Source organism: Neomonachus schauinslandi, chromosome 9 (genome assembly GCF_002201575.2).
Source record: "Neomonachus schauinslandi chromosome 9, ASM220157v2, whole genome shotgun sequence".
NCBI classification, from domain to species: domain Eukaryota; kingdom Metazoa; phylum Chordata; class Mammalia; order Carnivora; family Phocidae; genus Neomonachus; species Neomonachus schauinslandi.
Window position 1 is genome coordinate 57,347,079 of NC_058411.1, and position 16,815 is coordinate 57,363,893.

Below are 16,815 nucleotides of genomic sequence, written 5' to 3' on the forward strand. Positions count from 1 at the left end.
AGCATTTAAGAGGTAAGAACTGTCCTAGTCAGTTTGAACAAGGTAATTTCTCTGTTGTAGTTATTTAATGGGTGGCAGGATATTGGGTGATGTGATGATTTGCTATGCTGAGTAGATCAATAAACAGTACAGTGTCAATGTTGTTATGTAGCTGGGAGGTTAATTCAGAAGTACTTGTCTGTTAATATGATGCTAGAACCTGATGATATTTCCCCAACTCTAATTAATAAAGTTACTCTTGCATTGGTCCTTGTTAAGAAAGTCATTTTTCTTCCCTTTCTGAATGACTTTACATAGTTGTTTACATATTTAAGTATTAAAGTGATAATATTCTTTATGAATGTTGTAGAGAAAGCAGAATATGGTTCACTTGAGCCAGTAAGTAATTTGTCCAGCCTACCTAGTTTCCAGTTCTTTTGCAGTCTGATTCAGGTTTAGATAATTATTTTATAAAAATTACCTTTTTTTTTTTTTTAAAGATTTTATTTATTTATTTGACAGAGAGAGACAGCGAGAGAGGGAACACAAGCAGGGGGAGTAGGAGAGGGAGAAGCAGGCTTCTCCGCGGAGCAGGGAGCCCGATGTGGGGCTTGATCCCAGGACCCTGGGATCACGACCTGAGCCGAAGGCAGACACTTAATGACTGAGCCACCCAGGCGCCCCAAAAATTACCTTATTTTGTTTTTAAGCTTTATAGCTACTGTTTTTTTAAGAGAAATAAATACTTGTTATAGAAAATGAAGCCTCATGCAATTAAACAAATCAAAAGCTTTTGAAACTATAAATGTTTTTAAATTTAATTTTTCTCTTGGTATGTCTTACATATCTCTCTGTTCATATGTAACTTGTTTCATTTCTGAAATGACTTAAGATTTCATTGTATGACTGTACTGTAAATTATTTAATTAGTCTTCTACTAATTGTTCTTGTATATTGTGCTGAGTATTAATGCATTAACATTACTTTCTTATTGCAACATTTTTTAAAAGCGTGGTCCTCAGATGCCTTTGATATTCCTCTATGTGGTTGATACTTGCATGGAAGATGAAGATTTACAAGCTCTGAAAGAATCTATGCAGATGTCATTAAGTCTTTTACCACCTACAGCTTTGGTTGGACTTATTACTTTTGGGAGAATGGTACAGGTTCATGAACTTGGATGTGAGGGCATTTCAAAAAGCTACGTGTTCAGAGGAACAAAAGATCTGTCTGCCAAACAACTGCAGGTAAACAACAAGAATGGTAGTTTGAATCTTATCTGTGGGCACCACTCCGTAAATGTCTATAAATGCATTCTGATACAAGTTTGTAGAAATCAAAGGCTTTCAATTTAGTGTTGGTATCAGTTTTCTTTCATTTGCTTTAAATTGTTATTATACATATTGAAGACCCCTAACTTTTAATGGTGAAACTGAAGGTGTTCTGCTAGAGATTTAAAAGGCTTATGGAAGTCATGCTGAAGACTGAGGGAAAGCAACCATAGAATGAATATTAACTTTTGTTTCTTGATATCTCATTTAGGATGTAAGCACTTTTATTATGTTTGGCAAGGGGAGTATTTTAAAGCTTGAGAGTTATTAATGTATGAACCAAGAGTATATAGTTTTTCATACCCTAGGAGAACATTTTTATTTTGGGGGCAAATTGAAGCTTTTCTTCCAAGACAGGGAGTCGTGTGTAGCTTACTAGGATCATCTGGGTATATTTTTAATATATTTTTTTTTTGCTTGGAGGTTTTGCTAGACCCTGAGAGAGTAAGTGAACATGTGCTTGTATTGGGAGGTTGTTGAGAGGGCAAGACTGTTCATGTAAGTATTTTGAAAAACTTTTTAAGTGATTCTGCTACAACCCCCAGTTAAGAATAGTTAGCCTAGAAGATGATAGGTAAGCCTCGTATAAAGTACACAGACATGAAGTCAGACTTTGGAGCATCCAGGTAGCCCAGAATGAAAAAGAAGATTTTGAGAATGGTTTTAAATGATTCTAATTTGAAGCTTGGCAGACAGGATAGTGGTGCTACAGTTAATTGAGATAGAAAATAGTGGAGGAATTTGCAGCTTTGGATGGGGAGGATAATGAACAGTGAATAAGATCATGAAGAAGATTTGAGGAAGTGAAGAAAATTAGAGTCTGCGTTCTTTCAAGAGGTTTGTTGAAGGTAAGGAAGGCAATAGTGTGGGAATTTGAGAGAGAACTGAGTTAACAGGTTTACTTTAGGAGGGACACTTGAATGTGTTTATACACAGGAGGGAAAGAGAGACTAAAGAGGGTGAGTGAAAACAAGAGTGAGGTGAGGTTTCAGAAGACATGGTAGGGAATAGAGAGGAGGATCATTTGTTTCTATGAGACAGGAGAGAAAGTGGGCAAGTTTTAGTCTTTCTGTGCCTTAATTTTTTTCATTTGTAGAAGAGAGGTAATAATAGTATCTGCCTTATAGTGTGGTCATGAAAATTAAATGGTTTGTGCCTGTAAGTGTTTGCTGTTATTTTTAAAGTGTAAATTTATTTAAAGTTGTTTAATGTTACCTGTGATTGTAGAGTACATTTTACTTATATAATACATATGTAACACATAAAATACCTCCTTTTTTGTAGCAGGCAGTACATGCCTACAGACTAAATTTTCTTCTTCATTAAAATGTTTTTATTTTCCTTCTCTATCCATTTCATCGAAAAGAGCTTGGTCTTTGCTCCCCAAATAGTATTAAACTCTTCCAGTTGTGCAATCTTGGGTTGATCTCTTTGCTTGTTTTCTTATCCTCTGTGGAAAGGGATAAATCTCTATTTTACAAGCCTATTATTAGTACTAAGTGAAATAATGTGAGAATACTCAGAATAGCGTAAACTGTTACAGGGCTTTGTGGCAAAACCTGCATTAATATCTTGCTTTGCCACTTAACTAGTTGTGTAACCTTTGGCAAGTTATGTAGCCTTTCTGAGTGTCAGTTTTCATTTATAAAGCAGGGACTAAGAAATTTACTTCATTTTGTTTTATGAAGAAAGAGTATATATAGTTTAGCACAGAATCTAACACATAGTAAGTTCTTAGTAAAAAGTTGTTTTTCCTGCTAGGAGTATAGGAAATACTGTAGGATTAGTTCAGTATTTTTTTCTTTCCAAATATTTAGACTTTCTGATTTTCTGTTACCTACTTTTACTCTATCACTTCATGATGAAGCATTTCTAAAATCAAGAAAACTTTAAGGGGCGCCTGGGTGGCTCAGTCGTTGAGCGTCTGCCTTCTGCTCCGGTCGTGGTCCCGGGATCCTGGGATCAAGCTCAGCATCGGGCTCCCTGCTCTGCAGGAAGCGTGCTTCTCCCTCTCCCGCTCCCCCTGTTTGTGTTCCCTCTCTCGCTGTCTCTCTCTCTGTCAAATAAATAAATAAAATCTTTAAAGAAAAAAAAAGAATAGTAAAATACTTTTATGTGTCTAGAGAGGAATTTTGTACACATGTAAAATTCAAAACAAAACTGGCAGTTTGGTTAGGCAATAAGTCAAAAATTAAGAAATATAAACATACAAGGTATATGAACCTTATAACCCCTTTATTTATTTATTTATTTATTAGGATTTAATTTATTTTACAGAGAGAGACACAGCGAGAGAGGGAACACAAGCAGGGGAAGTGGGAGAGGGAGAAGCAGGCTCCCTGCCGAGCAGGGAGCCCGATGTGGGGCTCGATCCCAGGACCCTGGGATCACGACCCGAGCCGAAGGCAGGCTTTTAATGACTGAGCCACCCAGGCGCCCCTTATAACCCCTTTTATATGATTCCATGTACCTCTCCTTTATAACATTTATTACAATTGCAATTTTATACTTTTTTTAGCTAATGATTTTTATTATCTGCTGTTTGTTTCACCAGATTTTAATTTCATAAGGTCAAGGACTGTGTATTTTTTTTTTACCATTAGATGCGTGGCACATAGCAGATACTTGAAATATAGTTGCTCAAAGGGGTGGATGAATATAAGTTAAGAAATACAGACATTCAAGTTACACAGTAACTTTTTGACTATTAATTAGAAATGAAGTATTTCTGAGCTAGTACCCCTCTTTGCTTCTACAGCATCTTGTACTTTGCTCTCTTATGGTGATTATTTCATTGTATTGTTATAGTTTACCTGACCAACTCCCCAACTGGACCTTTTGCTTTCTGAGGAAAGAGACTTTATGTTCTTTATTTTTATGTTCCTAATACCTAGCATAGCACCTTGCACATGGTAAGAGGTTGATACATCTTTGTAGGAGTAATTGAATGGATCTCACAGAAATCATCTCTTTACAGGAAATGCTCGGACTCTCTAAAGTACCCGTTACTCAAGCAACACGTGGTCCTCAGGTACAGCAGCCACCTCCTTCCAACAGGTAATAATTAAATAGGGCAAAGAGAATTTTACAATTTGTGCAGCTCTTTTAAGCATCCCCCCCCTTAACTTGAAAATAGACATTCAGTGATACTATGTTGTTAACTACTTTTGGGAATATAAATACATTGCATTAGTATACCTTCTAAAGAGCTGAGGCAGAATCATGTCACCAAAATGGTTGCTTTCTCATCATTGCAATGTTAAGGAGTGACTTAAGTTTTGATATATTCCTGATCTTCTATTTTTAAGTTCATAAAAACTTCTGTGGTTGAAGGCAGCCAAGCAAAAATAGGGTCTCAGAACTTTTTCATTTTGCCTTCTTAGCCTTAGAGGTAGCTTTTCCCCCCCCCTAAACTTACTAATCAGAGGTAGTATTAACTAAAATTGAGTCTCATAATTATTTCAGTAGCCTTAAAACTTACTAGACTGGTAAATAAAAGATGCAATCCTGAAGTAATACTTGGTGTGAATGTTTCCCTTATAGCAGTTGTACTCAGACTATGGTTCTGGACCAGTAGATAGCATCACCTAGGAACTTGTCTGAAATGCAAATTCTTGGGCCCTACCCCAGACCTACTGAAACAAAGCTCTGCAGCCAGCAATCTGTTAAAATAAGCCCTCCCACCAATTCTGATGTACACAAAAGTTAGAGAACCATTGGTCTGCTATGTATTCAAGTTACTTTTTCTGTTTCTTTCTTTTTTTTTTTAAAGATTTTACTTATTTATGAGAGAAAGAATGAGCAGGTAAGCAGCAGGGAGGAGCAGAGGGAGCGGGAGAAGTAGGCTCCCAGCTCAGCCCAATGTGGGAATCCATCTCAGGACCCCAGGATCATGATCTGAGCTGCAGGTAGATGCTTAACCAACTGCGCCACCCAGGCGCCCCATACTTTTCTCTATTAGTAGACAATTTGTTTCTTAAGCTCTTACCCACAAACATTTCTTTTTTTTTTTTTAAAGATTTTATTTATTTATCTGACAGAGACAGCGAGAGAGGGAACACAAGCAGGGGGAGTGGGAGAGGGAGAAGCAGGCTTCCCGCCAAGCAGGGAGCCTGATGCGGGGCTCAATCCCAGGACGTTGGGATCATGACCTGAGCCAAAGGCAGACGCTTAATGACTGAGTCACCCAGGCGCCCCACCCACAAACATTTATAAATGACTTTTTATTTAATATTGTTTTGCAGATTCTTACAGCCAGTACAGAAAATAGACATGAATCTCACAGATCTTCTGGGAGAACTGCAGCGAGACCCTTGGCCTGTACCACAGGGAAAGAGACCTTTGCGTTCCTCTGGAGTGGCACTTTCCATAGCTGTGGGACTACTTGAGGTAGTGACCATAGCTTTGTTTTAGAATGTAAATGTGTATGCGTGTGTGTGTGTATCAGTGATTATGTACAAGATAATGTTGAGTGAAAAAATCAGGTCATTAGGACAGCAAGTATATAATTATATTTAAAGTTTGACTTGCAGTATATCCTTTTGTGTACAGAGAGGCCCCTGGAAGGGCGTTCATCCAAGTATTAGCAGTGGTAGGATAAGGGGAATTTTGCTTTTAAGTAGAATTGGAAAATTTTACACTACACATATCTTAAGCTTTATAATTAGAAAAGAGAGTTTTAAAAAATGCATTTTAAAAATGTGAAATGCTGTCAAATTTACAGAAAAGTTGTAAAGAACTTTATTCCTTTATTTATTTATTTACTTATTTATTTGACACAGAGAGAGAGAGAGGGAGAGAGGGAACACAAGCAGAGGCAACGGGAGAGGGAGAAGCAGGCTCCTGGCTGAGCCAGGAGCCCGATGTGGGGCTCCATCCCAGTACCCTGGGATCATGACCAGAGCCGAAGGCAGATGCTTAACGACCAAGCCACCCAGGTGCCCCAAAAACTTTTTTCCTCTTGAACTATTTAAGTTGCTGGTACATTCCCAACCCCTTGAATACTTGATTTGCATTTCCTATAAATCAGGATATTTGCTTACATAACCACAATACAATTATTAAAATCAGAGTATTAACACCGATACATTACTACCACCTAATTTTCAGACCTCATTCAAGTTTTGCTGGTTATTTCAATAATTTCTTTTACTAAAAAGATTTAGTTCAGAGATTTATATTTAGTGGTATGTCTGTTTAGTCTCCTTCAGTCAGGAACAGTTCCTCAGCTTTTCTTTTACTTTCATGACCTTGATGCTTTGGAAGATTCAGGCCAGTTATCTCATAGACACTTTCAAATTAGGTTTGTTTTGATGTATCCTTACACTTAGATTCAGTTCTTGCATCATTGGCAGGAATATCACAAATAATGCTATTCTCATTACACCGTATCAGGTGGCCCATGATTTTCATTTGCCTCATGCAAGGTGATATAATCACCATGATCACTTACTAAGATTGTGTCTGCAGGTTTCTCCACTGTAGAATTACTCTTATTTCCCCTCCTTTTGTAATTAATAAGCATTAGATGGTGAGGATCTTTGAATCCATGCAAATATCCTGTTCCTCATCAAACTTTCAATTTATTTATTTATTAATATCATTATGGAGTTTACATCTCCTTCTCTATGTGTATAGTTATTCTACTTTGTTCCATAATTAGTAAAATTTATGTAGTCGTATTAGAAATGCTTTTATGTGCAATTTCCATAGTTATTGGACAAAAATTCAGAGCACATTTTTCATACTACATTATAGCTTCAGAAAAGAAAGAAATGACATAACTTTTGTAATCCACTGTGTTTGGATTCCTCAAAATTTCTGGTTTACTGATAGCACTCTTATTTATTTATTTATTTATTTATTTAAAAAATAATACCATTTTTTTCTCATATCGCTGATACGTTGGGAAAAAGGAGAGGTAGATTGGAGTACTCAGTCCATCATCTTGAACTAGAAACATATGCTTGTGTTTTAGACATAAAAGTAAAAGATAAAACAACGACAACAAAAAGACAGAAGATGCACTCTATTCACTCTTTTCTACTTCTCCCAGTCTAGGATCAGCTAAGCAGGAGAAGCGTCCTTGTTTATAGGGATCAGGTTTATAGATTATTTTAAAGTTAGGAAAGTACTCTTATTTAGTATAGGATTTCAAAAGAGATTTATTCAAACAAATACCTTGTTTTTAAATTTCATTTTAAACATTTGGTTATTTCTTGGAAAATGTATGTTTTCCTGTTTCTAGAAAGAATATATCAAAATTTACTTTTAGAAATGTGTATCCTTGGGTGCACCTCGGTGGCTCAGTCATTAAGCGTCTGCCTTCGGCTCAGGTCATGATCCCAGGGTCCTGGGATCGAGCCCCGCATCGGGCTCCCTGCTCGGCGGGAAGCCTGCTTCTCTCTCTCCCACTCCCCCTGCTTGTGTTCCTTCTCTCGCTTCGTCCCTCTCTGTCAAATAAAATCTTTAAAAAAAAAAGAAATGTGTATCTTGTATTTTCCTTTAAACTCTTTTGACAAGTTACTTTTTTCTGACAGTGTACTTTTCCCAACACTGGTGCTCGTATCATGATGTTCATTGGCGGTCCAGCCACTCAGGGGCCTGGAATGGTGGTTGGAGATGAATTGAAGACACCTATAAGATCATGGCATGACATTGAAAAAGACAATGCCAAATATGTTAAAAAGGGAACTAAGGTAATTTTGGTTTTTAAGCCTTTTTGCTTTAGTAGACAAATTCATTTGATGGAAGAGGAAGAATACAAATACTTGATGATAAGAAATCCGATATTGCAAAGTCTGATATTGTAAGTACTATTCAGAATTGGAGAAATAGTTTTTTTTTTTTTCTTGGTAATTTTTCTGGTTTTAAATATTTAAAGGCTTAATAGCACCAGTAGGTATCTCTTTAAAGATTATTCCAGAGAGAAGTTCTGTGTGCTTTTTAAATATTCATTTAAAAGAATATCTTTCCTGCTTTGGAAAAATTTCTTGCATTTTCCAATTTTTTGTTTCCAAGAGGCTGTCTTGTAGATACATATATTGTTCATAGCATGGATAGTCCATCATTTTCTTGTGAGTTGTTTTCTGTTCATGTTATTTCAATTTTATTTGGGTTCGTGGCAGTACATTTTCACTTTTGACTCTTGACTCCCTTGAATTGGTTCCGCTGTTAATGTCCCTTTAAAAAAAAAAAAAATTCTCTGGAGTTCACAATTTTAGTTTAGTCGTGCTGTATTATCTCTTATTTCTTTTTGGTAGTCATTATATATATTTAAAAGTGTAATTAATAACATAATTTTTGTCACTATTACTGGATGCTTTTTTCCTGCTACCTAATTTCCCTTTTGAGTTTGGAATTTTTCTTAGAGCTTCAAAAAGTATTTTTTTGTTTGTTTATCTAATAGCTTTTATTACTATTTTTCTATATTTGATGTTTTTGTTACCTGTGGATTTACTCAGGAAAAACAGTTCTGTGTTGTTCTACTATGTTCATGTATGAAGAGCAAGATGTTTGATATGCCTTTTCTCCAAGGTTAGCTTCATTTAGGAGTATATTTAGAAAGAATGCTTTCAAAATGTGCAAGTGTCAGGCTTATAGAAGTTACTGTAAAATGAGAAATTTTTTATTATAGAAAATTAAATTAGAACATAATCACATTTAAATTATTATGATTATTCTTTTAGCATTTTTTAGGTTATTTTGATCTCTATGGGAAAAATGATTTATAGGATGGTTACGTTTGTGCATTACTTTGATTTGATTTGATTTAAAAAAATCTTTTATAGCATTTTGAAGCATTGGCTAATCGAGCTGCTACGACTGGCCATGTTATTGATATCTATGCCTGCGCATTAGATCAGACAGGTCTCCTGGAGATGAAATGTTGTCCCAACCTTACTGGGTATGTATTTATAGTTTTTACAGTTTTTGCAATTATAGACTGATAATTACAGTTTACAAATATAAACCAATAATGGCAGTTTAAGAAAAACAGTCGTCATCCTACCGCTCCAGGACAACTGTTAACAGTTTTTGATACTCCTTTCAGTAAAGCTCACTTTAAATTTTTTCTAAAATTCAGTTATAAAGGCACAAGTTCTGTTTGAAAAGCTTGTCTTGATATCGTGCATTCATTGTTTTATTATTGTAGTAGCTTTTTGAGATATAATTTGCACATGATAAAATTTCCCATTTAAAGCTTACAGTTCAATGTTTTGTTTTTGGTGTATTCACAGGTCAAGTGACCATTACCAGATTTCGTTTTAGAACATTAACATTACCCCAGAAAGTAACTCTGTACCCATTAGCAGTCATTCCCCTTTCCTGCTTCCTTCTTCTCTCTCTCCCCCTCTCTCAGCCTAGACCACTAATCTACTGTCTATAGATTTGCCTGTTCTTGATCTTAGGGGGAAACCATTTCATTTTTCACCATTAAGTGTGATGTTAGCTGTGGGTTTTTGTAGATGCCTTTATCAGGTTGAAGAATTTTCTGTCCTTAGTTGAGATTTTTTTCATCATAGGGTGTTGGATTTGTAGCTGGAGTGGGGTGAGTGAGAAGGACAGATTGTGAGGGTCTTTTGACTATTGTAAGGGCTTTGGATTTTACTTTGAGTGAGATGGGAAGTCGTTGGAGAGTTTTCAGGGGAGGAGTGATATGGTCTGATGTAATGTTTTAAAGGGACCATCTGACATCAGTTGTCTACATAGAGTCTGTATAGGGATACAGGAATACCAAGTGGTGGCTGAGAAGTGGTTGGGTTTTGGGTGTATTTAGAAGGTAGAAGATTTGCTGATAGATTGGATCTGGGATTTGGGAAAACCAAAGGAAGTCTACTGGAAGGATTGCCCTTTATTGAAATGGGTAAGCCTGTGGAAAGAAGAGTATTTGGGGAGAAGACTAGGAGTTCAGTTCTGAACATGTTTGGTTTAAGATGCCATTTGACATCCATGAGGAGGTGTTGAGTAGGCAGTTGGATATTACAACAGAGAGTGCAGGAGATAGGTTTGGGCTGGGGATAAAAATGTGGGAGCTGTCAGCATATTGGTGTGGTTTTTTTTTTTTTAAATAGCAGTAAAAATGGATGAGATTGTAAGATTTTGCAATTTAACACTGCAAAGGTCATCGGTGACCTTCCTAAGAGAAGTGAATGTTCACTTAAAGTGACCTAGAAGAAGAATAGGAAGGGGGGATTGGAAACAGCTGGTATAGATTACAACTTTTCAAACTTTCACATATGCAGATCAGCTGGGTATCTTGTTATAAAGTACAGGTTCTGGATTTACTGTGCATAGGATGGGACTTGGAATTCTGCTTTTCAGACAAGATCCTTGGTGATGCTAATGTTGCTGGGCCAAGGGCCACACTGAGTAGTAAGGGTTTGGACAACTCTTTCATAGAGGTTTGCTATAAAAGGGAACAGATAAGTGGGGTGGTGTAAGTTGTCTTTAATGTAGTATGCATTACCAGGTTTAGTGATCACATAGATCATCATAGATGACATGTTTGTAAAAGTAGAAAGTCTGAAAGAATTTATATGCTACTGTTGGAATTAATATGTTAAGTTGTCAAGACTTCTAGATCAAGGTTAGTGTACAAACTTCAACTATATTTTTGTATACTGGTGACAAACAGAAAACAACATTTACAAAAATATAGGGGCGCCTGTGTGGCTCAGTCAGTTAAGTGTCTGCCTTCGGCTTGGGTCATGATCCCAGGGTCCTGGGATCCGAGCCTCATGTCAGGCTCCCTGCTCAGAGGGGAGTCTGTTTCTCCCTCTCCATCTGCCTCTCCCCTAGCTTGCTCTCTCTCTCAACTAAATAAATAAAATCTTTAAAAAAAAGATATATAATAGCATCAGAGATAACATAAATCAAGAGTTTCACAGTATCAAAAATAAAATTACCATTAATTATGCCATATCGGGTTTATTCTTTTGCCTATTTTAATTTCTGATTGTATTTTGTTTAAAAGCTACCTAAAATATTTTAAAAATATGAGCAAATATATGTAAATATTTGTATGCATGTGAGTGTATGGATGTATGTATCTCCTTTTTGTATGAGCAGCAGAAAATTCTACATAACTTTACCCACTTTGCATTTTCACTTATACCCTAGAAAGTGGTCTATAGCAGTATATTACCTCATTGGGTGGATGTGCCATATTTTATTGAACTAGTCTCTAATAGATGATCATCTGGATTATTATCTGGATTGTTTCCAATCTTTTATTATTAGAAGTAGTGAATACCCTTATGCATATATTCTGCTTTTTGTTTTTGTTTTCCAGAATATCTTTGGGATGGATTCCCAATAGTGGGTTGGCTAGATTAAAGAGAAAACACATAGGTAATTGTGTTAGATATTGTTAAATTCCCCTGCATTCAGGTTGCATCATTTTGCACTCCCATCTGTTTCCACAGCCTCATCAACAGAATATGTTGTCAAACTGTGAGTTTTGCTGATCTATTAGAATAAAATGGCATCTCAGAATTGTTTTTATTTGACCATTGTTTTTTTAAACTTAAAAAAAAATTAAAATAGGTATATGCTTACTGAAAAAAATCAAGCAGTACATAAGTGCTTAAAGTGAAAATGGCCCTTCAGTCTCCTTTTCTCATTCACTGGGTGTGATCCTGTTAAGTTTGATGTGATATACGCAGAGACAATATATGCAAATAGATACATACACAGATACATATTTGTTTTTAAGATTACCATTTTGTACCTTTTGAATTTTGTAATGTGTGGCTGTATTATCTATTTATAAAATAACGTTAGTAAATTACCAAGGACAAATGCAAATGTTAGGGGCACTCAGATACCCTCAGGATTGAGATAATTTGTGGGGTGAAGATAGTCTCATATATTTGAGTTTTTAAAGTTAATAGTAATATAGCACATTTTGGAAAGTACCTTTAAAATTTGTTGGTAGTATTGAAAGGTAATTTACTTTTCTGGTTTTAACACATGGACCCAGTACTTGTGTCACATACATTATTTTTCTTTCCATGCAGAGGATACATGGTAATGGGTGACTCTTTCAACACTTCCTTATTCAAGCAGACTTTTCAAAGAGTCTTTACCAAAGATATGCATGGACAGTTTAAAATGGGCTTTGGTGGTACATTAGAAATAAAGGTAAGAGCCAAAATTTGACATGTATGGTATGTTATCAAGAGAAATTTATATGCTTGACCGTGATTTTAAAATATTATAAATCAATTAATCAGGGGCACCTGGGTGGCTCAGTCATTAAGCGTCTGCCTTTGGCTAAGGTCATGATCCCAGGGACCTGGGATCGAGCCCCGCATTGGGCTCCCTGCTCGGTGGGAAGCCTGCTTCTCCCTCTCCAGCTCCCCCTTCTTGTGTTCCCTCTCTCGCTCTGTCTCTCTGTGTCAAATAAATAAAATCTTTTAAAAAAAATCATTAATTAAATTCAATATAAGCTTTAAAAGTAGTGGTTGTTTTATATCGAAAACCGGAATTAGAGATTTTACCAGAAAAATGTGTCATAATTAAATGTACATGAAATATTACTTGAGCATTTCCAAATAATTGTTAGAAAAGAAGATACTATATAGGTAAAATTTCATTTAACTCTTTTTAAGTGTGCTTTATCTTTTTAGTGTTGTGTTTGCTATTGTTAATGCTAGATTTTGTTAATTATAGGAATTAGTTTCTAACTTAGGAGAAACCTGTTCTGTACCATTTGGATAATCAGTAATTGTTTTATGGTTGGTAGGTTGTCGATACTACTTCTTTTTTTTTTTTTTTAAGATTTTATTTATTTGACAGAGAGAGATAGCGAGAGAGGGAACACAAGCAGAGGGAGTGGGAAAGGGAGAAGCAGGTTTCCCCCCGAGCAGGGAGCCCGATGTGGGGCTCGATCCCAGGGCCCTGAGATCGTGACCTGAGCCGAAGGCAGTCGCTTAACCAACTGAGCGACCCAGGTGCCCCTGATATTACTCACTTCTATCATTCACTTCAAATTTGGATTTTAAAAATCTAAAGGGTTGGGGGCACCTGGGTGGCACAGTCGGTTGGGCATCCGACTCTTGGTTTCAGCTCAGGTGGTGGGATCGAGCCCTGCGTCGGGCTCAAGGCTCAGAGGGGAGTTGGCTTGAGATTCTCTTTCGCCATCTCCCTCTGTCTCTCCCCTCTCTGCTCTCTCTCTTTCTCTAAAATAAATAAATAAATCTTTAAACAAAACAAAAAACCCAAAGGCTTAGTGTTAGTTACAGGTGTATTACAAACACGTTGATTTTGAATTTCCATTAAATATTTCTTGTCAATCTTTTTATTTTATTGAATGCTTACTCTACGTCCAGCATTAAGCAAGGAAATTAGAGATCTCAAGGGATATATAAGACACAGGTTTTCTCAAGAAGAAACTTAGCCTTGGGGTACCTGGTTGGCTCAGTCCGTAGAGCATGCAGCTCTTGATCTCAGGGTCATGAATTCAAGCCCCACATTGGGCATGAAGCCTACTTAAAAAAAAAAAAAAGGAACTTAGTTTTGAAAGAAAGATAAGATTAACACTTGTGATAGAATGTAATAACATTATAAAAGTCATGTAAAGGTTTAGGGAAGAAACATGAATGTATGCAGGTTACAATTTATTCCTCATGATAAGTGGTTTTATAGTGACTTATAGTGGTTTTGAAAGACGGCAAAATTTAAGTTGGTTGAGGAGAACACATTTTAGTTAGGATCCCATGTGAGGAGAGGTAAAGAAGTGAGAATCAGCATGGTATATTTGGGGAAACTTCCCACTGAGAGTGAATGGTTTTTATTGCAGTGTAAGGGAAATAGTTTTAATAATGTGGTTGGTTGTAGTTTGGAGATGCATGTCTAGGCAGAAGAAGCCATTGTAAATTAATGAAGAACAGTGTTTCGGGTAAAATTTGTCTGACAATGGTATTCAGTTTGTCATGAAAAAGAATCTCAAGAAAAGTGAATTAGGCTTTCTAATTTTTTGTTTTTAAAGATTTTATATTTATTTATTTATTTGATAGAAAGAGTGAACACAAGCAGAGGGGAGTGGCAGAGGGAGAGGGAGAAGCAGGCTTCCTGCTGACAGGGAGCCCAATGTGGGACTGGATCCCAGAACCCTGGGATCATGACCTGAGCCAAAGGCAGGCGCTCAACACACTGAGCTACCCAGGCGCCCCCTAATTTTTTTGATAGAAAGTAATAATAGCTTAAATTTTGGTGTCAGTAGAGATTGGAAAGAAACCAATCTTGGTGACAGATTTTCTAAGGGAGGAAAAACAGAAGATAGTGTTTAAGGCTTTGGATTAGGATGTATGAATTTTTTTTTAAATTTTAATCCAATTAACATATAGTGTATTATTAATTTCAGAGAGCAGTTGCATGTAACACCTAGTGTTCATCACATCACGTGCCCTCCTTAATGCCCATTACCCAGTTACCCCATCCTCCCACACACCTCCCCTACAGCAACCCTCAATTTGTTTCCTATAGTTAAGAGTCTCTTATGGTTTGTCTCCCTCTCTGATTTCCCTTATTTTGTTTTTCCTTCCCATCTCCTATAATAGGATGTATGAATTTTTGGTATGGTTTTATTTTGCATTGAGGGTGAGATTTCCAAATGGAGACCTCCTATGGGCAGTTGGAAATAGAGTATTAAAGTTAGGTCAGGACTAGATTTTATTTTAAAAAATTTTTTTAAAGTTATAGTGAGCTATATATATATTTTTTAAAGATTTTATTTATTTATTTATGAGAGACAGAGAGGCAGAGGGAGAAGCAGGCTGCCCGCTGAGCAGGGAGCCCAATGCGGGACTAGATCCCAGGACCCCGGGATCATGACCTGAGCCAAAGGAAGACGCTTAACCATCTGAACCACCCAGGCACCCAGGACTAGATTTTAAATTTGGGAGTTACCAACCTAGAAGTGCCCAGTGATTCATTATTTCTAACATTAGCATGTTTTCATTGACTTTTGAGTTTTAAATATGGAAAAAAAAAATGTCTATTCTTACATACTTACAGTTGAATGTGTTTGAACTTATCTTTGACTACACTGAAGTTTTCACTGTATTCTTATTTTGCAGACCTCAAGGGAAATAAAGATTTCAGGAGCTATTGGACCCTGTGTGTCTCTCAATTCCAAAGGACCTTGTGTATCTGAAAATGTAAGTCACCTTTACTCTAAAAAGAAAATATAGTTAATTCAAAGGGCAGACCAACAAGAGACCTGGAGTGGCAGCCTATAGCATTCCTTTCAAAATTGTCGTGTGGGCTAAGTTTTCAGTAGAATGTGGTTCGGTTTCCATTGGTATAATCTATTTGTGGTCACTCCTTTTGCATACCCCTTTTAACATCTACCCCTAAATTTCAACCTTTTGTACTGTCACCAATCTTTTATTTTTTATGCCTAAGTTATTCTTTGCCCCAGCGTGTCTAAAAAAAACCCAAAAACTGTGATTTAGAAATTTGGAAACTTCTGAAAGTCAAATCTGAAATTTTTTTTGTTAGTAGGATTTCCAACAAAGCAACCAAGTTAGCCAGATTTTAGTTTCAGTTCCTTTCTTTTTTGTTATCCCATCCAGTGGTCATATAATACACTTTAAAATGGTGGAATTATATAGCTGTAGAGAGGATGATGGGACAGATAACAAACTGAGTAATCCTCTCTAAAAATACAGAGTTTGGGGCACCTGGGTGGCTCAGTCATTAAGCGTCTGCCTTCAGCTCAGGTCATGATCCCAGGGTTCTGGGATCAAGCCCCACATCGGGCTCCCTGCTCAGCGGGAAGCCTGCTTCTCCCTCTCCCACTCCCTGCTTGTGTTCCCTCTCCCACTGTGTCTCTCTCTGTGAAATAAATAATTAAAATCTTAAAAAAAAAATAAAATAAATAAAAATACAGAGTTTAAAAATTAATTTTAAGCAGTTTGCATGGTAAAAATTCATATCTAAGAAGTGTTTTTGGGAATCAGACTGCTTACATTATGGAATTCTGATCTAGAGAACCTATATTCATATGTGCATATATTATGTGTTAAATCAATATCTCTTTACACAGATCAAATAGTTGGTTAGAAGGATAGTGTTAGTTGTAATTATGTCATTAAATGTTGTAATTTTTTTAATCATTAAATGATTTATACTTTTAGGGGCGCCTGGGTGGCTCAGTCGTTAAGCATCTGCCTTCAGCTCAGATAATGATCCCAGGTCCTGGGATGGAGTCCCACATCGGGCTTCTTACTCATCAGGGAGCCTGCTTCTCCCTCTGCCTGCCACTCCCCCTGCTTGTGCTCTCTCTCTCTTTCTGTCAAATAAATAAATGAAAATCTTTAAAAATAAAAAAATAAATATGTATACTTTTAAAGTCTACAATATGAAGAACTTGTATCAATACTTAGCAAGAATTTGAATTATAATTCTATTGTGTAAGAATTGCTTAATTTTAATAACATTTATATGACTTTTAAAAATGTTAAGCTTTTAACATTCATTAAGTTAGTTAGAAATG

At 36.4% G+C, this 16,815-nt stretch overlaps 1 protein-coding gene across 4 annotated transcripts in view; it reads left to right on the forward strand.

Moving 5' to 3' along the window:
• SEC23A (SEC23 homolog A, COPII coat complex component) overlaps window positions 1–16,815 on the forward strand; it is a 60,761-nt gene that overhangs the window by 8,659 nt on the left and 35,287 nt on the right. For all 4 annotated transcript variants that reach the window (XM_021701528.2, XM_044918314.1, XM_044918315.1 and 1 more), the window contains exons 5-11: window positions 990–1,226; window positions 4,288–4,367; window positions 5,555–5,699; window positions 7,850–8,008; window positions 9,101–9,216; window positions 12,332–12,455; window positions 15,395–15,475. In XM_021701528.2, the coding sequence (XP_021557203.1) occupies window positions 990–1,226; window positions 4,288–4,367; window positions 5,555–5,699; window positions 7,850–8,008; window positions 9,101–9,216; window positions 12,332–12,455; window positions 15,395–15,475 (942 nt within the window). The remainder of the gene's footprint in view (window positions 1–989; window positions 1,227–4,287; window positions 4,368–5,554; window positions 5,700–7,849; window positions 8,009–9,100; window positions 9,217–12,331; window positions 12,456–15,394; window positions 15,476–16,815) is intronic.